Source organism: Diuraphis noxia, unplaced genomic scaffold (genome assembly GCF_037042655.1).
Source record: "Diuraphis noxia isolate RWA-SAM2 unplaced genomic scaffold, SU_Dnox_SAM2 contig0004, whole genome shotgun sequence".
NCBI classification, from domain to species: Eukaryota; Metazoa; Arthropoda; class Insecta; order Hemiptera; family Aphididae; genus Diuraphis; species Diuraphis noxia.
In genome coordinates this window covers 59,380,890-59,404,564 of record NW_028301714.1, presented here as the reverse complement: position 1 = coordinate 59,404,564, position 23,675 = coordinate 59,380,890, and the positions used below count along the sequence as shown (strand labels likewise).

The 23,675-nt window shown below is 28.7% G+C and overlaps 2 protein-coding genes across 4 annotated transcripts in view; one reads left to right on the top strand and one right to left on the bottom strand.

Annotated features, from left to right (window-relative positions):
• Window positions 1-18,047, bottom strand: part of LOC107161473 (growth factor receptor-bound protein 10-like) — a 100,871-nt gene extending 82,824 nt beyond the window's left edge. The window contains exon 1 of the mRNA XM_089226438.1: window positions 17,917-18,047. Coding sequence (XP_089082564.1) covers window positions 17,917-18,032 — 116 coding nt within the window. The 5' untranslated portion in view covers window positions 18,033-18,047. The remainder of the gene's footprint in view (window positions 1-17,916) is intronic.
• The window catches only part of pico (ras-associated and pleckstrin homology domains-containing protein pico), a 45,988-nt gene continuing 30,418 nt past the window's right edge, over window positions 8,106-23,675 (top strand). Inside the window, exon 1 of one of the 3 annotated variants that reach the window (XM_089226436.1) lies at window positions 8,106-8,621. The gene's annotated coding sequence lies outside the window, so the exon portion shown is untranslated. Of the gene's footprint in view, window positions 8,622-10,448; window positions 10,469-20,088; window positions 20,247-23,675 lie in introns of those variants that run through there. The other 2 variants (XM_089226437.1, XM_089226435.1) reach the window with 2 other exon arrangements.

The window sequence follows — 23,675 nt, the reverse complement described above, 5'->3', positions numbered from 1 at the left end:
ATCTGTAATCTAAAAACCTTGCACTACACTCCTCATCATAATTCTAAATACGTATAATTATAATTAGCTACCAATTCAAAATTCTATTTTTACAAACCAAATTAGTGAAGTATACCAAAAAATATTGTGCTCTGAAACATGGATTTTAAATAATATTGATTTTTCCAATTAATTATGGGTTTAGACTTTAAGGACTTTTAGATAGCAAATAACAATTATATACATTTTAGTTGTTAAAAGGACATTATAGCCGTATAGCCCCACACAAAAATTGTGAAATCAAAGTTATAAATGATCATATATATGTCGTATCACACAATTCAATATAATAGTCCGAAGATATAACTACGAATTTCTGAGACTCAAGTCCTAGTGCTTAAAAATGTGATTATTAATAATATTTAATTCTATACATGAGAACATTACATGTATTATAATGATAGTAATAAGCAATAACCAACATATTACAATCGAATAAATAATAGGTATGTCTACCGTAGTGATAAAATATAATAATTTAGAATTAGTAGTATAATAATTATTTTAAACACAAAACATTTCTATCGATAAAACCGATAATGAATTTTAAAAACGCATTAAATAAAAAAATAAAGTACTAGATAGTTATTATTTAGGTCGTTAAGATCATTTAGAAAAAATGATAAATGATAATTTATATTAAAATATGATAAAACACTTACATACAGAGTGATTCAGTTAACACGCATAATCTCGAAAAGTATTATTGTTTTTAAAAATATTGTTAACGATTTCGAAAAAAAATTCAATTCTTTGCAATAAAATAAAATTTTTTCTTTTTTTTAAACAATTAATATATTTTTCGATAAGGTGATAATTCACTGTTAATATTGTTATATTAAGCTTAACCTAACATAGGTACCTATATAACATTGTACTCACTATTTAGTATTTAATATTTATAATTTATAAGACATTTAACTAAATGTCTTAGGATTGAAAATAGATAATTAACTGTATTAATCATATAGGTACCTTATAACGTACCTATATAATTGATATAGGTATTAAAGTTTAAATTAAACGGAATCTTAGTTATTTTTTATTAGAAAGTTGTTGTAATAATCTATTAATTCACCATTAACTCATAGGCCATATATCAATTACCTCAGTGCTGGAGTCAGGAATTAATTATACATATGTATATATAAGTAGGAACACTTATTTTTATGTTATTTCTACTTTTAATATGATTAAATACTCCATTTAATACCAATAATATGTGTATAAATAATAAATTGCTGCACAAATTTTTTTAAACCAGATTAACATTTGATTACATTATTAGTCTCAAATAATACTCAGTAATTTGTCAATATCCCAATGAATACCTACTATTTATTGTCAAACAATCAACCGATTTTCATTATAAGAGGACATACGCTAGTATATCATCAATTTTGTTTCAGTTTAAAAACTTATACAACATTGCCAATTTGTGTTCAGCAGTTTATACTGTGAGTATAGTAAGCTTTAATAATACATTAAATTGACTTATTATGTACATATTAGTGTATTTTTAGGATATTTTTAGTTGTGTTATAACATATAATTTATAACATTATGAAGAAAGATATAATCTACAATCTACAGAGCAACACACATTAATGCACTCACTACTCAGTACTCAGTCGGTTAGTTGACATTGAAAAATGTTTTTATCATACCTATCATAATAAGTGATAAACTGATAAGTGGTGACACAGTAATAGTAACTCTGTAGGTATCCAACAGACAATACCTACACCCGGCAAGAAAAAATATTGATAATTTTCTGGATCATCATTGGGCGTGTTTTGCATGTTTTCGCCAAAGTAACGAAAGCAAACGGTTAGTAATATTAAGGCATATTATTATAAAGTTTGCTAATAAACAGTTAACAGTTAAATAGTTTTGACATTGCTTGCGGTACCTCCGGGAATATGCACATTTCGTTATATCTAAAAAATTATTGTCATTGAATTATTATTTATTAATTATTATTATAAACTAAACAATCGAAGATTTCTGAATGATAACTGATCACCTGTATAGGCATTAATTTTATAATAAAATTATAAAATGTATCTACAACCTACTTATCAGTTATCATAAAATCAATAGTATAGGTAATAATAGTAAAGCTTTGAAAAGTGAAGTTGCGTGTTTATTTAAAGGCATTGTAGCATCATGTATTTGGGTTCGAAATGATGACGACCCTATATTCAAATACCAATTAACTCCGAAAATGTTACAGACTTGGAAGATCATAGCGTGTACGTAAACACATACGAATATATAATAGCTAATAGATATGCATTATAGAGTATTACATTTTAATTTTTAAGTCTATTAAAAGTTTGTTTCTTTGTTACTAATAAAAAGTTAAGCTTCGAATTTAGTTAGATAATATACCTTATTGGCGTAAAATAATTATTTTAAGTATAAATTATATAAATATTATATAATATATTATATTTATATTATATAGTATTATATTATAATACTATTTTGTATGTAATTTTATTTTTGATTACGTTTTCTTTAAATTCAAGTCGAAGTACCTTCACTGGACGGTTTCTTCTCTCAAGACATTCAAGCTATTGCACTTAATTAAACATACATGATGCTTATTGTACTTTTTTTGTAGTATAGATTGTATAAATTCTAGATTAAAAAAGTTTTCTTTATGCATATTCGTATCATCCTTTACATTTTTCAAATACATTTAATTGCGGGCTTTAGTAATAAATGCAAAATATAAATTAGTTTTATGTGGTTATGTTAAATTTGACATTTGTATATTTAAATTAAAATATTTAACTTTTATGGCATGACAAACAATATGACAAGCCCTGGTAGTTAATATTCGTTTTCTATTTGATTAATGAGTTTTATTTCAAGTATATAAATATATAATAAAAATATATATATAAACTCAAAATAGTTGATTATGATAAAAAGTTTTCTGTATATAGGTATAGAGTTTATATAGTTTTGAACATATCTTATGTGCACTATCATCAATGAAAAATTCAAAAACCTTATTCTATAACTTGGTAAGTAATTAATGAAAAAATCAGTTTAAATTATGCTATTAATTTACAATCAACATAATATTAAACTTAAAATTAAAAATAAATGTTAAAACTCCTTCATTATTCCATTCCCTTAAAAAGTCTTTGATTAATTATTAACTATGCAGCTATTATATTGGATATGCCAATATGCCATAACTATATATCTCAATGATGAAGGTATCTAAGTTTTTAAATCTTTGCACAACCGTTACAAAAATAAATGAATTGTTGATTGAAATAGCATAATATTTATAATCTGTAGAGTTTCTACCATCTGCGCCAAATGTATATGCTGTATTATTTCTTTCGAGGAGTTGCACAACATTTTAAGTAGTTCACACATGAATTCGAGTCACATTTTAACTATTTTAAAATGTGTTTTGAGTTAAAATCACACAGTAGCTGTTCATAAAGAACAATAATTTTCTCAATAAATCAGTTAATACTGATTTACTTAAATACGCTATACAATATTTGAATTATTTAAATTTAATAATATGTAATAGTAATGCAAAATATTGTGCATTAATAATAAATTGTATTTAACAATGAAACAATCATGCCGGGTTGCACAAGAATATAATTAATTTAATGATTTAAGAACATTTAATGGGCAAATTATGGACCACTAAATAATGTTTGAGGTATCTTAGCTCAATATTGATGACTGATTCAAAATATGTTTAATAACTGTTCATGAAACCCGACTGTCGTAATTAGTATTATACTTTTATCATTAATACATATATATAAAGGATATCCATACAGCTAATAGGGACATAGTCGATTGGATATGAAATCTGTACATTTATTTATAATATTATACAGTTTCAAATATATCCAAGCTTTAAAATAGTTACCATTTGTCTTACTAAGATTATTTTTATTTTTAATATTATTTTATTTTATTCCTTATAAGCTATAGTAAATCTTTCTGTTGATATTTACATGTGTTTACATTTTGTTGCTCTACTCTGCCATACAATATATATATATATATATATATATATATATATAGATATAGATACGGCATGGTTTATTTGAAATAATAAATTATTATAATATCTATAAAGTTTAGAAGTATGTAAGGTAATGAAATTATATACTTACTTAAGATGATTATGATTATTATTGTGACTTAAAGTGCATCATTATTTTAGGAAATAGGTATAAAAGTAATAGTAAAATATTAGTTACCTATATCTGGCACTGCACGAATGTGCGTGTGCACCTTAATACACTTTGTTATTAATAATTTACCATCTATAACTTTGGCATTTAGATGCTCACTAAATAGTTTATAGGTAAGATATGAGCTTTGAATACTATACCTTGTGATGATATAATATTATAATGTATTCGCAACAGTTACTATAAAATAGGCTTTGAAGGCCAAATTAAAGCCAAAAAGGTAATAAATAAATAAATAAAAAATTATTAAATTATTATATTAATAAAATATTTTGATTACTGCTATTGTACCAACAGTAATAAATAACACTGTTTAAGCTCTGTATAATATTATAGTGGTTTTGAAGACATGATAAAAAGAAAAACAACATAAAATATGTCATAAAATTCAGACATGCACCCTTTTGCCTTATTATTATTGCATAATATTTTTATTATTAAAGCGATTTGAATCCATAGTGAATATTTTAAAATCACACTATGCTCCTATGAGATGGCAGACTATATTTTGACGACAACGATGTATTTTCATAATAACGTCGATGAGCTGATAAAATAAATACATTCAGTACGCACGTATAATTTAGTGGATTATAAATTATAACATAGGTATTAAAGGTACGAATTCCGTTGGCATAATAATGATGTAATGTATTCCAACCAAGATATTGCGCAGAAAATAAGAAAACACAATTGGTCAACAATTTAGACGAGTGTTTGTAAAAAAACAACCCAGAACTATGTTATAGACATGATTTGTTTACGAATAAAACAAAGTGAATCGGTTCGTTTTGTGTGAATGTATCACAAATTGCCACAGCGACAACAAAACGGCGCAAAGCACAATTTAAAATAATCGAAAAACTGCATTCACTGCACAATGCACATATAATAAATATAAGTTATAAATATTATAATAAAGAGAATTCTACAGATGTGATTCAGAATGATAGGAAAAAAACACTTTTTTCCTAGTATTTTTAATTACATAATATGTGTAGGTACTTATATCCTTATGTAATGCAATTAACAATTATTTTTATTGAATTTAAAAATTTCATTGTAACCTAGACAAAATCTATAACCCCGAAATTTGAAATATCGAAACACTGAAAGGTGGAGATAAATTTTTGGGACTGAAAGAAAGAATTTTAAATAACAGTTTATATTTTAACTTCAGAAATGTTCGAAAGAAAAATCAGTGGCGGTTCTGACATTAAATTTTTAAGGAGGTGACAATATTATACTTTTTTAAACATATGTAAGCACGAATCTCTCAGTTCTCAAAACTCATTTATTTTGTTTAAAAAAATTTTTTTTTAAATCTGTCAGGGGACTGTTATTTTTTCTAAAAAAGACCAGCAAATGTCAAAAATTGGATGAAAATAATATAATATTTTGTAAGACATAAATTCAATTGTTTATGTCTTACACTTTAGATTGTTTATTATATTGTTTAAGTACCCATTATACTGCAGGAAGGTTTTCTAAAATGCAATATAGTTAGAAATCCTACTCGTTATTTGAAAAACACAGATTCAAGAGATATCTTAGGGCCCGGGACAGACTGATCCAAAGGGCCCCTTTCTATTTAAATTTCATTTCAAGAAAATTAATATTCTGAAAATAATAAAGCTGATAGCTCTTAGTAGTATAATAGTCTAGAAAGTATTGGTTATAGTTTTTAAGTTTAACTAAGGTGGCTCATTTTTTTTTTGCATAGACGCATCGGGTCTTATAAGGGGATTTGTGGTGGACAGTTTTTAAAAAGTTCTAAAGTGAGTCTTGTAAATAATGTATACGTAGTAAGAAGAATGGTAGACAATTTTTGCTCATTTGTATGTACTTTTTGTCTATAGTATCAATCATCGATCTATAATAATGCGATAATATTCTAGAAACTGATGTGAATTCGTTATACTGTTTACTTGAGATCGGTCAGTTCACATTTAAAGATTCTGATTTAAATTCTAAAAAATCAATGTTTGAAAATTCTGAAATTTTCAAACTAAATTTATAGTTGTTGTGGGGAGGGGGTAAAATTTGGAAATGTTGACTAACCTCCGGTCTCAAGTAGATATAATAACGATTTAAAATCAGTTTTTAAAAGTATTACAGCATAACTAGGTCGATCAGTATAATGGACAAAGATTTGTATGTTTTGGCTAAAATAACTGTCCACCACTGATCCCCTTAAGGTCAATATTGACCTAGCTAGATACCCCTCCACTCACTCGTAGGTGGCACTTGGCTCCAAATTATTGACCCATTTTAAATGATACCTAAGTTTGCTTTCTCAATATTTTTTCTCGGGGGATAACTGTCTTTTCGTGACCCCCTCCCTCTAAATTCCACCTATGACCCCTTTAAAATGAATGATATATATTTTATACATAATATTTTATGTTGGGAAATTCATATTTTATCTTGTAATACAGATTACTTTTGATATATTTATCATCTACCTTTTAATACTGCAGATTTTTACAACAAAATCAAATCGTATATTTTTCTGTTTAATAGTTATATGGTCTGACCTCTGATTTATATTTTCAAAAATAAAATAGAAAACCAAAATATTTTCGATGACATTTTTTTCCGAAATTCCACATAACACTGTCATATTATGTAATCTCTTTTAAGTTATTCACAAGATACCCTTAATATTATTCATTCATTATAAGTTTTGGGTTCCAAAATAAAATCGTTTATATAAGATTAAATAATATGATTCAATGTCTACATAATTAATATTATAATACTATTTATGTTTTAATCATTTTTCATCAGAGGATATAAGCTCACTGCTTCTCTCTCTGGCCTATGCTCAACATAGACAAAATGCATTTACACAGAATCATTTTTTTAAAATGTTTTTGAGTAATCGTAGAGTAAAATTACCCATTAAAAAAATGACATAGAATAATATTCCTAAGGGTATGATATTTAGTTCTGTAAAAATATTGTTTCAAAATGGTTTAAACAACATTTAAATTTAGAATTTTTTAATTTAAGTCAATTACAGATTCAAATGATAATGATCGGTATAAAATTGATACGTCAAACTTCAAAAAATGTTATCCTTCTCTAATTTTTGTATGAAGATCTAAGATCATGTTCTTAGACGCTACTACTGTATTGTTATAACTTAGAATTTACTCATTCATATTTCGATAAATATATGTGTTCATTATTCATCCATATTCTATAATTTGTATGATTCTTCATTTTGTGTACCAACACTTCAAAATGTCAAGAATCATAATTTGAATAAAATCAAACGTTAAATGAGAAAACAGGAGTTGGTGAATCACCCGTATGGCCGTATACATATAGATATTCGTAAATAGATTTCGGCATCACGGTTTTTTCTATCAAGAATCTCGACCGGAAAATATTGAATTTCCGTCACTATATGCTTCATTCGGAGATCTATTATCCCCCTTCTCCCTCAGTACTGACGTCATGACCGTGTCGTCGAGAATGCGTCATTACGTCATATTATTATTATTCACCAGCGGTCGGTCGAACGGTCTGTCGCACGGTCGGTAGACCGCGACGACGATAGGACGTCTCCTCGTCGTCGTCACCGCGGCTGACTCATCGGTCCGACCGACGATGTCGGTCGTGCCGGCGGGAGGGCGGGCAGCCGACACCACTGCCGTAGTTACCATCGCCCGCGGATAGGTGGCGCTCCACCTCTGCCCGGTCGATTATTGCGTTAACGTCTACGACGGCGGACGTCTGCGCCGCCGTCGCCGTGCCCTGTCGGATGTTATCGGCCGCCGCGCTCCACGACAATCATGCGGCATTGTGCGTTCGTTGACTCATCCTGTATATCATTTATCGTCCGCGACCGTGCCCCGGTACTCGGTGGTGCTATATTAGTGTAGCTAGCAGCGCCAGTGATCGGTCCGGTGTTATCACCAATACCGTTCTTCTTCTTGTTGTTGTTGTTATTATTTATTATCATTGCAGTTTTCTCATACGTTACCCGTCTTTAATATTATATCGTATTATTGTTGTCAGTTTTCCTCGGATGAGTAAACACGGTAGGCGCAAAAACGTGTTCGAAAAGTCCCGCGTAATTCTGCGTATTCCTAGTCATTTCTAATGCCATCGAAGTTTGCGTTTTTCAAACAGTTTTTCCGATGTGTATCCGTACGCACGCCGCGGATAGGCGTTTCCGCTCGCATCACAGTCTGTGCCCGCTGTAGTGGCATTTTATCCTTTTGATATATTATCATTTCAGTTCTGCAATCCAACCGTCGTTTATTATAATTATTGTTGGCGGACGTCGTGTACGAAGACGAAGAGGCGTCTCCGATCGCGGTAAGACCCATTCTTTTTTATTTATTTATTTGAATATGTATTATTTTGACTAATTTTGTGTGTAACTCACCTCGTTGTTTGTTATTTTACAATATCGATATTTTTTGGGTGGGTATTGTAAAGCGCTCAATGATGAAGATAACTGGTATTTGACGCAATCCATATTTGTTACAATTAATAATAAATTTGAAATTATGAAATTAATTTACGTACAAAAAGGAGGATCAACACACGCGTTCTAACAATTTTACGAATAACGACCAAATATAAGCTTCGGCTATACTATATAGTAGTTTTACCAGTGATCGATATCGATATAAACTTAAAAATACGAATTCGATTTGCCGAAATATTATACTCGTATAACTTAAAAGTCCGTTTATGCATTGCATTTCAGACGGCTAATCAATATTTTGGTATTATTTATAATCTACATTAATTGTAGCCCACAGTGCCCGAACAGTCGATAAAAACCAGAGTAAAAACGTATGCGAGTTGTTTTTTACGCGCCGACAACCACGGGGATCTCATGACCACTGTGGTTATTGTTTTACATTCGAATCGCTCATTGCTGGTCAGACTACAATAATTATAGTATACAATTATGATTTAATAAAGATATTATAAAACGTTCAATCAAACCGCGAATTACTCACAATAACGAGCCGGGTGTAATGCGTCATATTATTATGGTTTAAAAATATCCGATGTTATAGTACATAATATGGCATATTGTAAACGTGGGATTTCCGTCTTTGGTGTTATACTCGTTATTAAATAATAATACGATCTTAAAATATGAGAAAAAAATGACGATCGACTGGTTTTCACTTTTCATATTAAACTCACAGATTGAGCTTCAGAGGATGTCTGCGCACTATTTCGATTCTCTCTCTGTCCCAGGTGCAACATAGATTAAAAAATGTAAAAAAACATAGAAAGAATCATAAAATTATGTTTTTGAATAATCTTTAAGTAAAATCAGCCATTACAAAATCGAAAGAGATTAATCACGATTTGTCTAAATTATGTCTCAAAACATTGTTTAAATTCACAAAATTCACAAAATTTACCAATTTTTATTTTGAAAATCGATAACTAGGCCAAATAATAAAATCGATATGTCATACCCTCAAAAGTAATATACTACATAGTTTTTGTAATTTTTTAACCTGTCAACTACCTGCTCGACTACCTGTAACTACAGTAAGTGTTGTATAATTATATGACAGTAATATGACAGTGCTGCAGCCGTGTAAACCCGGTTTTAGGTTATTCAAAAATTATGAAAAACGATTTTAGATGAAAGCGTTTTATCCATGTTGCACGTGAGTCTGAGAGAGAGAAAAAAATATTGCCCTGACATCCTTCTATACAATGTCATATAGTGTTAAAAAAAAGACGAAATGATCGACTTCACTGAACTACTGAAGTCTGAATGCCAATGGCTCATTTTCTCGTGGCCCGTGTCACCGGACGTATTTGTACAGTAAAACCGATTATCCGCGGTCCTGATTTAACGATATTTCCAAGTATTTGTGCGTGCGTACTGTGTACGTCATGGTGATGGTAATAATAATAACGTGCGCCGTATAGTACGTTATTTGGTATTCCATTATTATTGTTTACGACAAAGACTCGTGAGTTCTTCGGCGTTGATGGTGAGGTGGGCGGGAGTACAACTGCGACCGTCGTCGTCACCAGTCACCGCTACCGTGGTCGCGCCGCACATGTGTCGCCGTTGTCGGCGGCGGCTGCGGCGTCGTCGGTCTCAATCCCTTGTCGTCGGGTGACTGTGTGTGAGAATAGGGTTTTCGTAGGGGAAAAGGGACAGATCTCCGCGCTTGGTACGTATTTTTATCATTAAAATAATATTTTAAAACGTGGTAATAATGTCGGCGCGACGGGGTCAGGTAGTCGTCTGTTCTTCTGGGTATATGTCGGACGACGGACCAAAACTGGTTTCGCGCATTTTCTCTTGGGACGGTTTATAGATCGTGTTCACGCGATATCGTCGGATAGTCGTCGGATAGTCGTCGGAGATAATAACCGCGGCGGCGGCGACGACGGCAACAACGGCTGCACGACGACTGCGCGACGCCGCTTGCCCCTATTGTCGAGAACGTGACGACGATAACAGCGTGTGATCGAAAAAGGCTGAGGAGGCGGCGACGACGGTGGAAAAAAGTCGGACGTGGTTTGACCACTTAGGGGGACGGGTGTCCGAGGTCGTTAATCGTTAAAATACCATAATAATAATAATAACTTTATATTGTCTATTATACACGCACAACTTAGTACTTACTATATACTATACACCGTGGTTCATGATTAAGTCGGTTGTAATGACCACTACTACTGTCCGCATCATATGAAAGTATAATACGCGGTCGTCGATCAGCGACGGTTGTCTCCTCTGGTGCTGGGGTGTGGGTGCCATATTGTCTTCATCCCCTACACCGTTTTATACCCTTTATAGTACCCAATTATTGTTGTTCCGTTTCTTTCCGCTCCGCAGTAGATCTATACTAGATCATGCGAGTTTATTATTATATTTTACTATTTTAGTCAATATTCGAGTTAGTTGCGTTTATTTTAAACAAAATCATATTAACAGATTGGAAAATTCTTGATGAAGAAAACCGTGGTCGTCAATCAGTGGCATCCTCCGAGAGTGAAAGGGTGGTGGCAAATATTGTCGTATTTCCTTACCGAGTTTGCTCCTTGTACCTAATTCGGCTACAGCCAATTATTCCGTTTATTGAGTTTATTCTAATTGCAATAAAAAATATCGTAGTTGCAGATCTATACGAGATCGTATGAGAATATTACATTCTAGTAAATACTGTCATTTTTTTATTTCACTTGTCGTTATTTTTGCTTATTATTTTAAATTTTATTTTATAATTAACGGAATGTGTAATTCTTGGTAAAAAATAAAAATGAAATGATTCTCATTATTTGACGGTTCGTCGTTCTCCGGGTCGGCCGTTGAAGATGGCCCCGACGACAACGATGATATAATATCTCAGTTTAAACGAACCGTTATCGCGCGTCACCAGAATGTGACTGTCACGGTTATTTTAATGGACAATAAACAAGTCGTGAGGCGTAGAAATAATAGTAGTAGTAGTTGTAAATTGTAGTAGTAGTTGTAAGTTGTAGTAATAGTAATAGGAATCCGGTGGCCTCGAAATTAGAATTCACAGTCCGCCAGTGGCGTAGGCAAGCTGCCGCCGCCGCCTATTTTATTCTTCTTCTTAGGGACAATGAGTTGAACTCTGTCCAAAAATTCGAAAATCCTGATGGACGTGCAACAGAACGGCCAAAAGCGGATGCTGATCTCGTGCATTATTCACTGAACTATGTTCACTCAGACACGTGTAGTGCGCTGCTCTACGCATCCATAATGTACCACCCTGCCGCCGCCGTGGTGAAGGGATGACGGTGATTAAGGTGGCGGGCCTCGACAACGGACAAAACTCCTATGGGTTGACGACGGGGGGAGAGAAATTGTCGGCAATTATTAATTGCGAGAACGCGTAATTACAGCAGCAGGCGCCGTCACGTAAATTCGTCTAAATTCACCGAGCGAGAATTGTGTCAAACGTAACGTACATATTATATTATTATTACTGTTGTGCCGCACAGACATCATTGTTGCTATATATAAAATATAATAATATACTTATAAATGACAGTTTCTCAGCCTATTATCGCCGCCATTACTTCAGCATACGTAATAGAAATAATAATTTGGTTGCCGAATTACTAGTTTTTTTTCGCACTGTTAATAATAATAATATGTAATGAACAATCGTCACAGGGCATCGATTACAGATAATGGTTTTAAAAATGAGTGTTAACGAATTTCATGAAGAAGTTCTAAAAAAACGGTAATTATATTTCCATCGCTTAGATAAAAAAAATTGTATAAAATATGTCGTCCTAAATTGTCCTATACCTATATTTTCCGGATTACTTGAATTATCTTAAACATCGAATGCCATTATTATTGCATTGTTATGAATTATACTTGACGTTAATTCGTTACACTCACTCTTTAATGAATTCGTCGCGATTTCTAAGTCGGGACTTTCTGCTATTTTCGTGAGCTGTTAGTAGTGTAAAAATCATAAATAATAATGTCTTCCAAGGTTATAACCTTTTTGTGAATTATTTGAAAAATATGTTGAATTTTGAATTAACGGATTCTTTCTAAAAAGTTTTACTATGAGATCGTAATTTTAATGTTCTCTCGAGTCTTGACGCAAATGTCCGAGATTTCAAAACCGTGGCTATTCAAATTTGAAATTTATTACGAAGATAAAATGCCTATATCTATAATTCATTTTGTTCCCTAAACGTGATAATATAATGTTTAAAAATATTATTCAATAAAAACTGGCTATAGCCTGTACCACAGAAACATAATTTTTCTTGAGTGTTATAACGATGTAACATAACCAAAGATGACGCCATGTTATTCATGTATCTCTACACTTCTACAGTTTATTTTACCGATTGAAGTACCTTCCAATATTAAGAATTGTTATTGATTTTATGTCAAAATCGAACTGATATCGACCATATTGTGCTTACGTACTTTCGCAATGACGTGGTTGCACATAGGCGCAAATAGCGTTTGAGATTTGGGGAGAGGGCTAAAACCCAACTTAGATAATATTGAATAAGCTTAAAACAGTATTTAGGAATTTTTTTGGAGGGATTAGCCCCTTAACCCCCTCCCCACCTTATTTGCGCCTATGTGCGGTTCAGTCATTTTTTTAATTACGATGATACCTAGGGTCTAATTAATATTTATATGAAACCTAACTTATAAATGCTCTTAACTAAATATTCAAAATAGGTAGTGCCAGGGGTTGCTTCTTCCGTCATATTATTCATGTTATATAATCTATTATCAAATTTGCTTATTGTCCTTTCGAACAGATTGTAAATATGTTGTAAAAAAAAAAAAAAAATAACAAAACCTAGGACCTAAGGGAAAATTACTAAACGGTAAACTTTTACATTTTAACCCAATGATAATTCGAAATATGTTTAAATGTAAATTTATTTATTTATTTACTTTATTTACCTACTTTTACTTAATTTTTTCAAAACATTGTTAGATATAAAAAAATATAAATTAATTACAATTCATATGTTTTTTTTTTAACTAAGACGAATCTTGAAGAATTCAATGCCACTTCTTAAAGCAGATTGTTCAACGTATTTAAAAAAAATGTATGTGTTTAAGTATTTAAATTAATTTACTTATTGTATCAATTGAATACCAATTGTAAGTATATTTAAAAAAAAAAATGTATTTAAAATAAAAGGTATAATAGTTTAATTTTACATGACAGACTTCCATGGGTATTATAAATAATTTGTTTATTTTCAAGTGTCAGGAAACATTTGGTGGCAGTCAGTATATAGCTTATGAAATACTATAAGGGGCAAGGGTACATCAAAACGTTTTAATTATTTTTAAGTGGATTGATAATATATTTTCTACAGTCTCAGAAATTTAAAAATAATACAATACCGTGGGATAGCATATAGAGTTATAAATATTTCTTCACTTTGAATGAAAATTGTAAGAGAAATAAACCATAATTTACACAAAATACTGTTGTAGTATCTACCCAAGTATAATAATTTACATATCGTCTTAAGTATTTCTTTAAATATTATTTTGTTTGTGTTTTATACGATAATATAGTATAGTTGTTATATACATTTTGTAAAGCCAAGTCGTATTTATTTAATGATTTAAAATTCGGGAAATAGTAATATATAAATTCGTAGATAATAATATGTATATTGTGGCTATATTCTTAAATAATTACATGAAAATACGAATGATTAACTTTTTATCGTTTATTGACATTTCTCTCCCCCTCCTGTTGATTAATCTGATTAAATATAAAAAATTACATTTAAAATAGGTGATATACCAAGACGTGTAACTAGTGTAAGTTATATTTAACTATGTATATTTTATTTTTGATTACACTTTGTTTGGGAAAACAATACGTCTTTACGGATAATAAAAAAAAAACATTTATATCATTAATTTAATTGTTTGTGATTATGATTTAAGAGCACAGTCTCAATGTTAATTATTTAGTTTGATATTTTTGACTTTGTACGTATAATTGTGTAAAGTTTTTATTTATTCATATGTAATTTTTGTGATTCGTGAACACCATACGTCAACAATTAATGTCGTAAGTCAGATGTAATTTATTTGATAATCATATAATTTATCACCCAAAGTAATTAATTCCTAGAAGAAATATTGTTTCTTTATTAATTATTGAAAATTATTTTACCATCTATTTTGTATTTATTTTACTCGTATTGTACATCAATCAATTATTTTATAAATAAATGTGACTAAATAATAATTAATATATTGCCCTCGTCTACTGTTCTGCAGTACTGCGCCTGCGTCCATTAACTGTATAAGGCCAATTTATTTATGCTTTGTATCTTCTGGATATCGTTTTTTGACCCTTCGTATGCTGTATAGGGATTTCTAAAAATAAACTGCTCACATTTTTTCTTTTATCCCAAGTTAAGATTTACTGTTAAATATGAAGAATATTCCTCTGTGGGTTTTATCCATCATAATACTGTTTGTTAGTTTTAAATTTTCGAAAAATAAGCATTGTGTTATGATTTTTAATGTAATTGCATTCGCGTGGGAAGGGGAAAATATGGTTACTTGTTCGGAGGCACAATGGGCTCGGTCTCCGGATTCTGTGGCGCCAGACGAACATAGCATTAACGTTTCGAATAGGTGTTTAGAAAATACATAAACTCACATAAATATGCATAACTTGCCCTCTTCTTATGGTCTACGTCGTTCGCCTGAATATTTGTAAACAATTTCACCCTAATTTTTATATTGTTCATAAATGTATATTTAATGTTATTCCGCCGTATAGCAATTATTATTTATTTAAAACGCTATACGTTATATTTTATTTGGTTATTGAGCGTTTGATGATTCGTAAAACTTTACGTCTTAATGTATTAACGATGTTTGAATTCAGCTGTGGCATTGTATTATTATTTAAACGATAAATTGATATGGCACTATAAAGCGTTTGTATGTAAACGTGTATACATTAATGTTAATGTACTGGTTGACGTATGCTGGATAATAATATTACTATGTACCCAATGACGTACGTATTGAAACATGATGATCGACGATTTTACCGAGTTTATTTACTCGGCCTCACTACAAAGTACTTGTAGTGAGATTTTGGTTTTTTATGTTTTATTTTTTTTTTTGTTTTTTTTTGTCAGCCATATTTCACTTTGGTTAATTGTAGTATAGAATACAAACGGGAATATGAAAAGAACAATATTTTTTAATTTTTTTAAAAAGATTTTAGTTTACTCCACGGTTAGTTGTGACAATGGTTATTGAAATTTAAAAGGGTAACTCCGGTGTCTTGGGAAAGAAAGATATAAAGTGGGTTGTGGCTAGCAGGAAACGTGGGACGTACCGGAAACGTTGTGTCTTGTGTATTCACGGCTGCTCCTACATTACATTCAGTGTTGCCAAAACATTTAAAAATAGAACTTTATTTTTGCGAAATGATCATATGTGTGTACAAGTATAATTCAATATACTAGTATAATAGTATAACACGATTACTTAGTTCATTTAATAATTAATACTTAATAACATCGATAATTAAATAATTATAAGTTATGGAAATGCAATAAAAAATTATGATGGGTACATCTTGTGTTGAGTCCCAACTTATTGAAATGCTGATCAAAACTAAAATTAAATTATTTTTCATAAATGGGATACTGGAAACACAGGTTATTAAAAATTGCGATTAGCTTGTGATTTTTGTTTGTAAACATTCCTGGAATGGTGTAGTGTGCAAGGAATGCTAAGTCACGACATTTGAGAGATTAAATATTATCAATTTTATATTTTATCAAAAAATTAAGTGCGCAGTATAAATAGTATTATTGCGTTATATTTTAATAATAGGAATTTTTTATCATTATTGTATAAGATATCTAAAGTGTTTACCATCTGATATAAGTTTAGCCACGTGCGTGACTTGGATACTTTTTGAATCATTCTATTATATTATCAGCCATAAATATTAACGCCTATAACTAATAGAAATTAATATATGGAATAAGATACAATAATATATAAAATAAGGTACAAATAGTATACAAGTTAGTCATCACATACCTATATTTCATAATATTTTGTCATGTATTGAACTTAGTTAGGCCGCATTTTGGAGGTTGGGGGTAATGGTGACCACTTTATCGGGCGCCAAAATTGTTTAAAATTGAAATTATCTTAATAAGACATAATATAATAAATACTTAAAAATTATTATATATTAGTAATGTATGCAGTTTGAAATTTAAACTTATATTAATATATATATAGCTATCAGTGGTTAAAAATCATTAACATACAATATTAGCTCTTTTTTTACGAATTTTCTGTGATTCAATAGACAATTTAAAATTAAAATTATTAAAAAATGCCCTTAACTATAAAGCTCAAAATTTGATAAAATAAAAATAGGTAGGTATTGGGTATACCTACCTAACATTAACAATAATTTAACTAATAACTAGAAGATTCTAAACAATAATTATTTAATTGTATTGATCAACAGTTATGTACCTATATTGAAAAAATGGGGAATGGAAAAGAAGTTCCGAAAAAAAGTTAAATGTTTATAAAATTGGAATATTTTTAATAAAACTGTCTCTAAAATTTTTTTAAAGCTATAGTCCAAAATATTTATTCAAATTTATACAATGGTTTGTTTTATTAAGTCTATGATATATTTTTATTTTGTAAAAATATTTCTTACAAGTCATCCAAGTTAGTGATATATGTATAATATATATTATTTTTTATTATTTTAAATATATCTTTTGTATTTATCAGCTATTATATAGTTACATAATTATTAGCTACTGTCTTTATAAAACAGAGTTTTTCCCTTGAGACTTATTTCCTTGTGACTTTTTTCCGGATAATTTTTTTCCTATCATCTAAAAAATATGTGTATTATTATTATTATTATTATATAATTTGCATAATTTATAATATGTTAATAATATGATCCATAAAGTATATAAATATATAAAAAACGTATAGTTGTCGCTTATCTATATTTAGAAATAAGATAATCATCTAACATGCTTAACTAACTGATCAATTACCAATTTATATGTTGAAATAAATAGATTAATATCATATTAATTTCCTTACCTTTTATCCATCCAACAATTGATTGACCTTTCTTTTGTTGCCGATTTTTTGATTTGTAACACATCCTTGGTCAATTTGTTGTTAATTTGTTTATCGATTAAATACGAATGAGTCATATTATTTAAATTTACATAGATTACTTTTGAGTCTGCAGTAATGAACTTCTTTATTTACTTTATAGAACTTAAAATAATAACTTCAATACACACCCTAGACCGTCAACGTAGGTACTGAATAACAATATTCGTGTCCACAGTGTAATATTGTCAATTGATACCAATCATTATACCTATTACAGTTTTATCGTTGGCTATTTTCAATTTTAGCGATAATAATATTTTCTAATCAGTTTTAAGTATTATGCTATATTATTATACTATATAAAATAATAATTCCTATAAACAATATATTAAGTGCAATGAACATGCATTGTAGTATCTTACTATTATGTACATATTTTGTTAAAAATTCAAGTTGAATATGCATTCAAAATTGCATGTTCAAATATTTCACTTTTATAAAATACCTAATTTATGTTTTATATTAATCGTGTGAATGTTTTTTTAGGAAAAACAACGTTAAATACAAAGTTAATTTTTTTTTTTTTTATTGCACGTTTATAAAAGTTATTCTATTCATTTTTGTTAAATTGTTTTGTGATAATTATTTATACTTAGTTTGTACCAATAGATTAATATTAATAAATATCATATTTATTGAAATGAATTGTTTTTGAATCTGTAAAAATGTATACCATTTTATTTAACCATATTCTTACCATATTATACCTACATGTTTTTCACATAATTTCCGTTGAAGTTATACTATTACGTTTTTATAATTTATAAGGTACCTATACATTATTTAAGAAATTTTTTTCCCTTTAGTCATGATTCATGATTGCTAAAATATTTTTATTGAACTACATTTTATAAGTATTTGGTATAATATCCTGAATTATTATGTTAAATGGGCTTTATTTTGACATTTTTAAACTGTTGAAAAGTCTTGTCAATGTGATACTTAAAAATTGGAATACACTTTTTGGTATTTTATGCTTAAATTTAAAAGCAATGAACATATTTTAAAAATGTAATAGCCAATAGGCTTAGATAGTATTAATAGACCATTAAAATTTATTAGACATTAATGCTTATGATACGTTGAAGTATCCTAACGTAAAACGTTTAGGTATATAATGAGTTTGGCAAATCCCGAGAAATTGTTCAACAAAGGCGCAAATCTATTGTATATGTTCAAAAACGATTCTACGAAACAAACAAAAAAATAATAATAATAAAATTATTTAAATAAACATGTTTTTCGGCTATACGTTTTATTTTATTGTACAATCCACATGAATGAATTTTTCATCAGGTACCTATGTGGCTATGTAATGTTTTATTATTTAAATAGATTTTTTTTCACCCTAAACGGATTTCATAATATTTCTATATAATTTTCTATATAATATTTTAAACTGATTATTTACTTATTAGTACCTCTATAATAAATATTAATCCAAAGTCCAGTTAAACGTAGTTTTAAGTAGTAGGTCACTGACGTGTTAAAGGAAATTGTAAAAAAAAATGTTATTTGAGTAATATTTTTCGTCCATGAATTTTCATAATTGTGAATGATGGCTAATTTAAAACTAATTGTGTCTGTACTTAGTAACATACCTGTTAAATATATTGTTAATATATTATACAAAACTAACCAATTAAAAAAAATTAATCATCAGACGCTTCAACAACAATTTACATGATGTGTATTTTGTCTTTATTAGCTAAACTAAACCTAATAGGTTTCATAATGCTATGAGAAAAAATAAATGTTGTGGCTAAGTTTGGGTAATAGTAGTTTTAAGGTATGATTATCAACCTCTTATATATTGAATAACAATATTTTTTTCATCGTTAACCAAATTAAATTATAAAAACGAAAATTAGCAGTGTACAATTGGCTATCTTAATATTACTATCAAAATTATGAGAATAATAATAGCTTTAGAAATAGCAATAATAATAATAATAATAATAATAATAGCACTTTATCCCCCAACCATTTTTCTATCGCAAAGTCCCACTCGAGACACGCTTATATTATATTATTATACAACAATTTGCGTGTGAGTTTTTACGGTACGAGCTACGGCGCGACTCAGCGGACCGTTCAGTATATAGTTAACGTTCGCGCTGACACGATATGTCGTCCATGTAGTGAGTGCGTTAACACATTTTTGCTCGGTCGTGTTTAACGGTGCGTGTAGTTTGTGTGGTTTGCAAAATTATTGTGTTTGCAGTATTACCATTCGAAATACAGAATAGGTTTGTTACTGTTTTTGGATAATTTGTCATTATTGTTTATTGTTATTAACATCGCGCATATTGTATTGAAAAATCAGAATGTATTAGGTATATCACCATATTACTATAATTGTAAATTTAAAATTATTTACTGCCTTTGCTGGACAGATTCGAAAACTACATTTTCGTGAACCAGATGATGAGTATTAGTTCACTTCGTATTGCGGTTTGATGATGGCTGTTGAATTTAATTTTTCTCGTGATTTTATATTATATTTGCAATAGTTGCGTTTTTCATCTTTGATCTAATTATTTGTACAATTTACAATGACAATCCAAAACTGTTAAAAATCTTAAACATGATACTATGCAAATGTATTTATCATTGTTCATTATATTATATACTTGCGACCTGTACCTGTCCTGATTATATTTAGTTTAACGTACTTTTTTTAAACAAACCAAATTCCGTGTTTGAAGAATAAATTAAATATATGATACTAAATTTTTTATTTATTTGATGATTTAGTTGAATAGATAACTTATTTGCTAGAATGTTATTAAAATGCGTTCAGCTCTGAATGAGGAAATATACAATTCATATTTTGTAAATTTGTACAAAGCAAATTAATTTTACTGAAGCATTTTTAAAAGACGATTTGTAACAATATTTCATAATTTTACATCATATTGAATTTTGAATTTTGAAAATACGTATTTATTTTCTAGTCATAATTAATTGAGCATTCATTCTTTGCCGCAGGTGTATAAAAAGAAGTTTAGTCGCTTACTTGTAAATAGTTGCTTAGTTTTTTATTTATTAGATACAAATTGTATCTATGTAATTTTTTATTTATTAGATACAGATTGTACCATACAATGAATATTATTTTCTCTGTGAAATATTTGTAACTGAAACTGAGAATTATTTTACAATACATAAAGGTTTGATTAATGTATAACATGTTGTTTTGACGCCCAATGACCAGTGCTTTCGCAGATTTAATAAATAAAAAACAAAATACCTAATAAATAAGGTATATGCCCGTGTGGTAATGAAGTAAAATTACAGTTTAAATTATATAACATGAAATAGTCATGTTCAATATTATGTTGCTCTATTGTAATAATGATATATTATTTGTTATGTAATGTACCATCACACTATTGTTAGCTGTGCCTAAGACATACACTTGTAATTTCAAACAAAATACAAATAATTTGTAATAATACATCTTTATTTTACGTTATATTGTTGGGGAATTAATCTAATTGAAGTGGTTTCATGTTGCGTAATGTAGGCTATTTAGAATGTCACTTATACTTTTTTCATATTTAAGTCTTTTCGGATTATATCATGAGGTTTAGGATATTAATTTAAATGGTATTGTTCAATAGGTGTGTAATAGAACATTCCCCTTTGGTAATTATATACAATATCATACGATACCTAACATTATAATACGTTTGGTTACTGGATTGATATCTCTAGATGGAAAAATTATCTAATAAGTATACAAGTTATAACCAAAAGCACTTATTCGCATATTCAAGAATAGTTTTCCAACTTAATTAACATTTAAAAAGCTATCATTACTAAATTGTCTAATATTCTATTGCGGAAGTAATATTCGTATTATTATAACTTATTGGTGATGTAAAACAAAAATACTATAGTTTTTGCTATTATTACAATAGTTCTAATCTAGGTTAGATATTGAAAGCATCACATATATTTTTTTTTTTATTTTTTTTTTAATTTTTTAAGCGTTTGTATAATATGACGTAACAGTTTGTATATCTTGACATTACATAAATGCATATAATAATATGATAGTGTTATGATCTATATATTTGAATGGAAAAAAAAAATAAGTACCAAGCGATGTTATCTTACAAAGATTTAACTATTTATTTTGAAATAATTTGAAGTATTTATCATTTCATCATCAAAGTAAATGTGCACTCAGACTTATATGGCCAATAATTTTATATTATAAATTAAAGAATTGATTAGTGAGCCAATATATTTTATATAGCATTATAATCGTTTTAAGTAATAATCTTAAAGTCATAAATTACTATTTCTGTGCGCCCCATTTCCCCATATAAACATAAAATAAATGATCAGTTATGTCAGGTTCATTATATTATTGTATAAATAAATATAAATAAATATATAAATCTTTATTATTAATTATAAATTGATAGGTACAGAACTACAATTTAAATCCTAAATGTAGGTATTTTAATGTATAAAATTATAAAAACACACTATGTTTTGGAATTTTTGTCTGAAAATATTTATTTTTTAAAAGTGTAATTTAAAAAATTGAAATAACTAATTTGATAATTTTATTTCAAGAAATAATGAAAGATAAATTTTAAACAAAATTATAGTTCATATTATTGATGATTTATTTATTATGCAAAATTATAATTCATATTTATGATTAATTATAATTCAAATTGATGATTTCTTCACACATACGAATATTTAACAAGTGAATATTAAATAATTAATAATAAAACAAATAACTTTTAATTGTTTATGCTGGGTGTTTAAATTGACTATTAATTGTTTTAATTATTGCACAAATGTACGCATTGAAATAGTTTTAAAAATCTGATAAAAAAATAAGTTAAAAAGTTTTTTTGCTGTAACGTAAAAACACTGTATAAAATAACACGATAAAATATTTTGTATTAAATGTATTTTAACTGTATTAATGGTCTATACTAAAATATATTGTGGTGGATATGTCTACACATAGTTTATTCTGATAGAACAATTATTTTTTAAATAGTAAAATCAATTTTTTATAACCTCGTAATGTATATTAATTATTATAACGAATAAGTTATTGTCATTAAGTTAATCATATGTTTTATGGTTTATTCTTAAATCCATTTTTTGTATGTATAATACTGTATAATAAATACGTAAACAATGCGGTCAATTTGTAGGATGTTTTTGTGCTTCAATTGTGTCTGTTCATATGTAAACAAACGTGTATTTTTATGTATTCATTCACGTATAAACTGATATTTTAAGGTCATGAAACCATTTCGCACTATATTCGTTGAGATACTGTCTTAAGAGTTTTCACAGTTTAAAAAAAAAAATAACATGTTAGACTTTTGTCACCTATGTATAGTTGGAGAAGGGTGACGTCGGTTAAAAATTTTTTCATAAACCGTCCATAACGTGACTCACGAGCTTTGGCCTTCCATGACTTGTTTTGCTTGTATACAGATCAACGTTAGCAATAACAGACGATACCCCAAGAAAAAAAATTAATATATATATTATAACAATGAGTTCGAAACTTTTTTCTTATTTTCATCATCTACATAAGTCTCAATATAATTTATTCGAACATGTTAAGAGCGTGGGAAACAATCATGAATAAAATGAAAAATTATCATAGTATACATTATTTAAGTGTT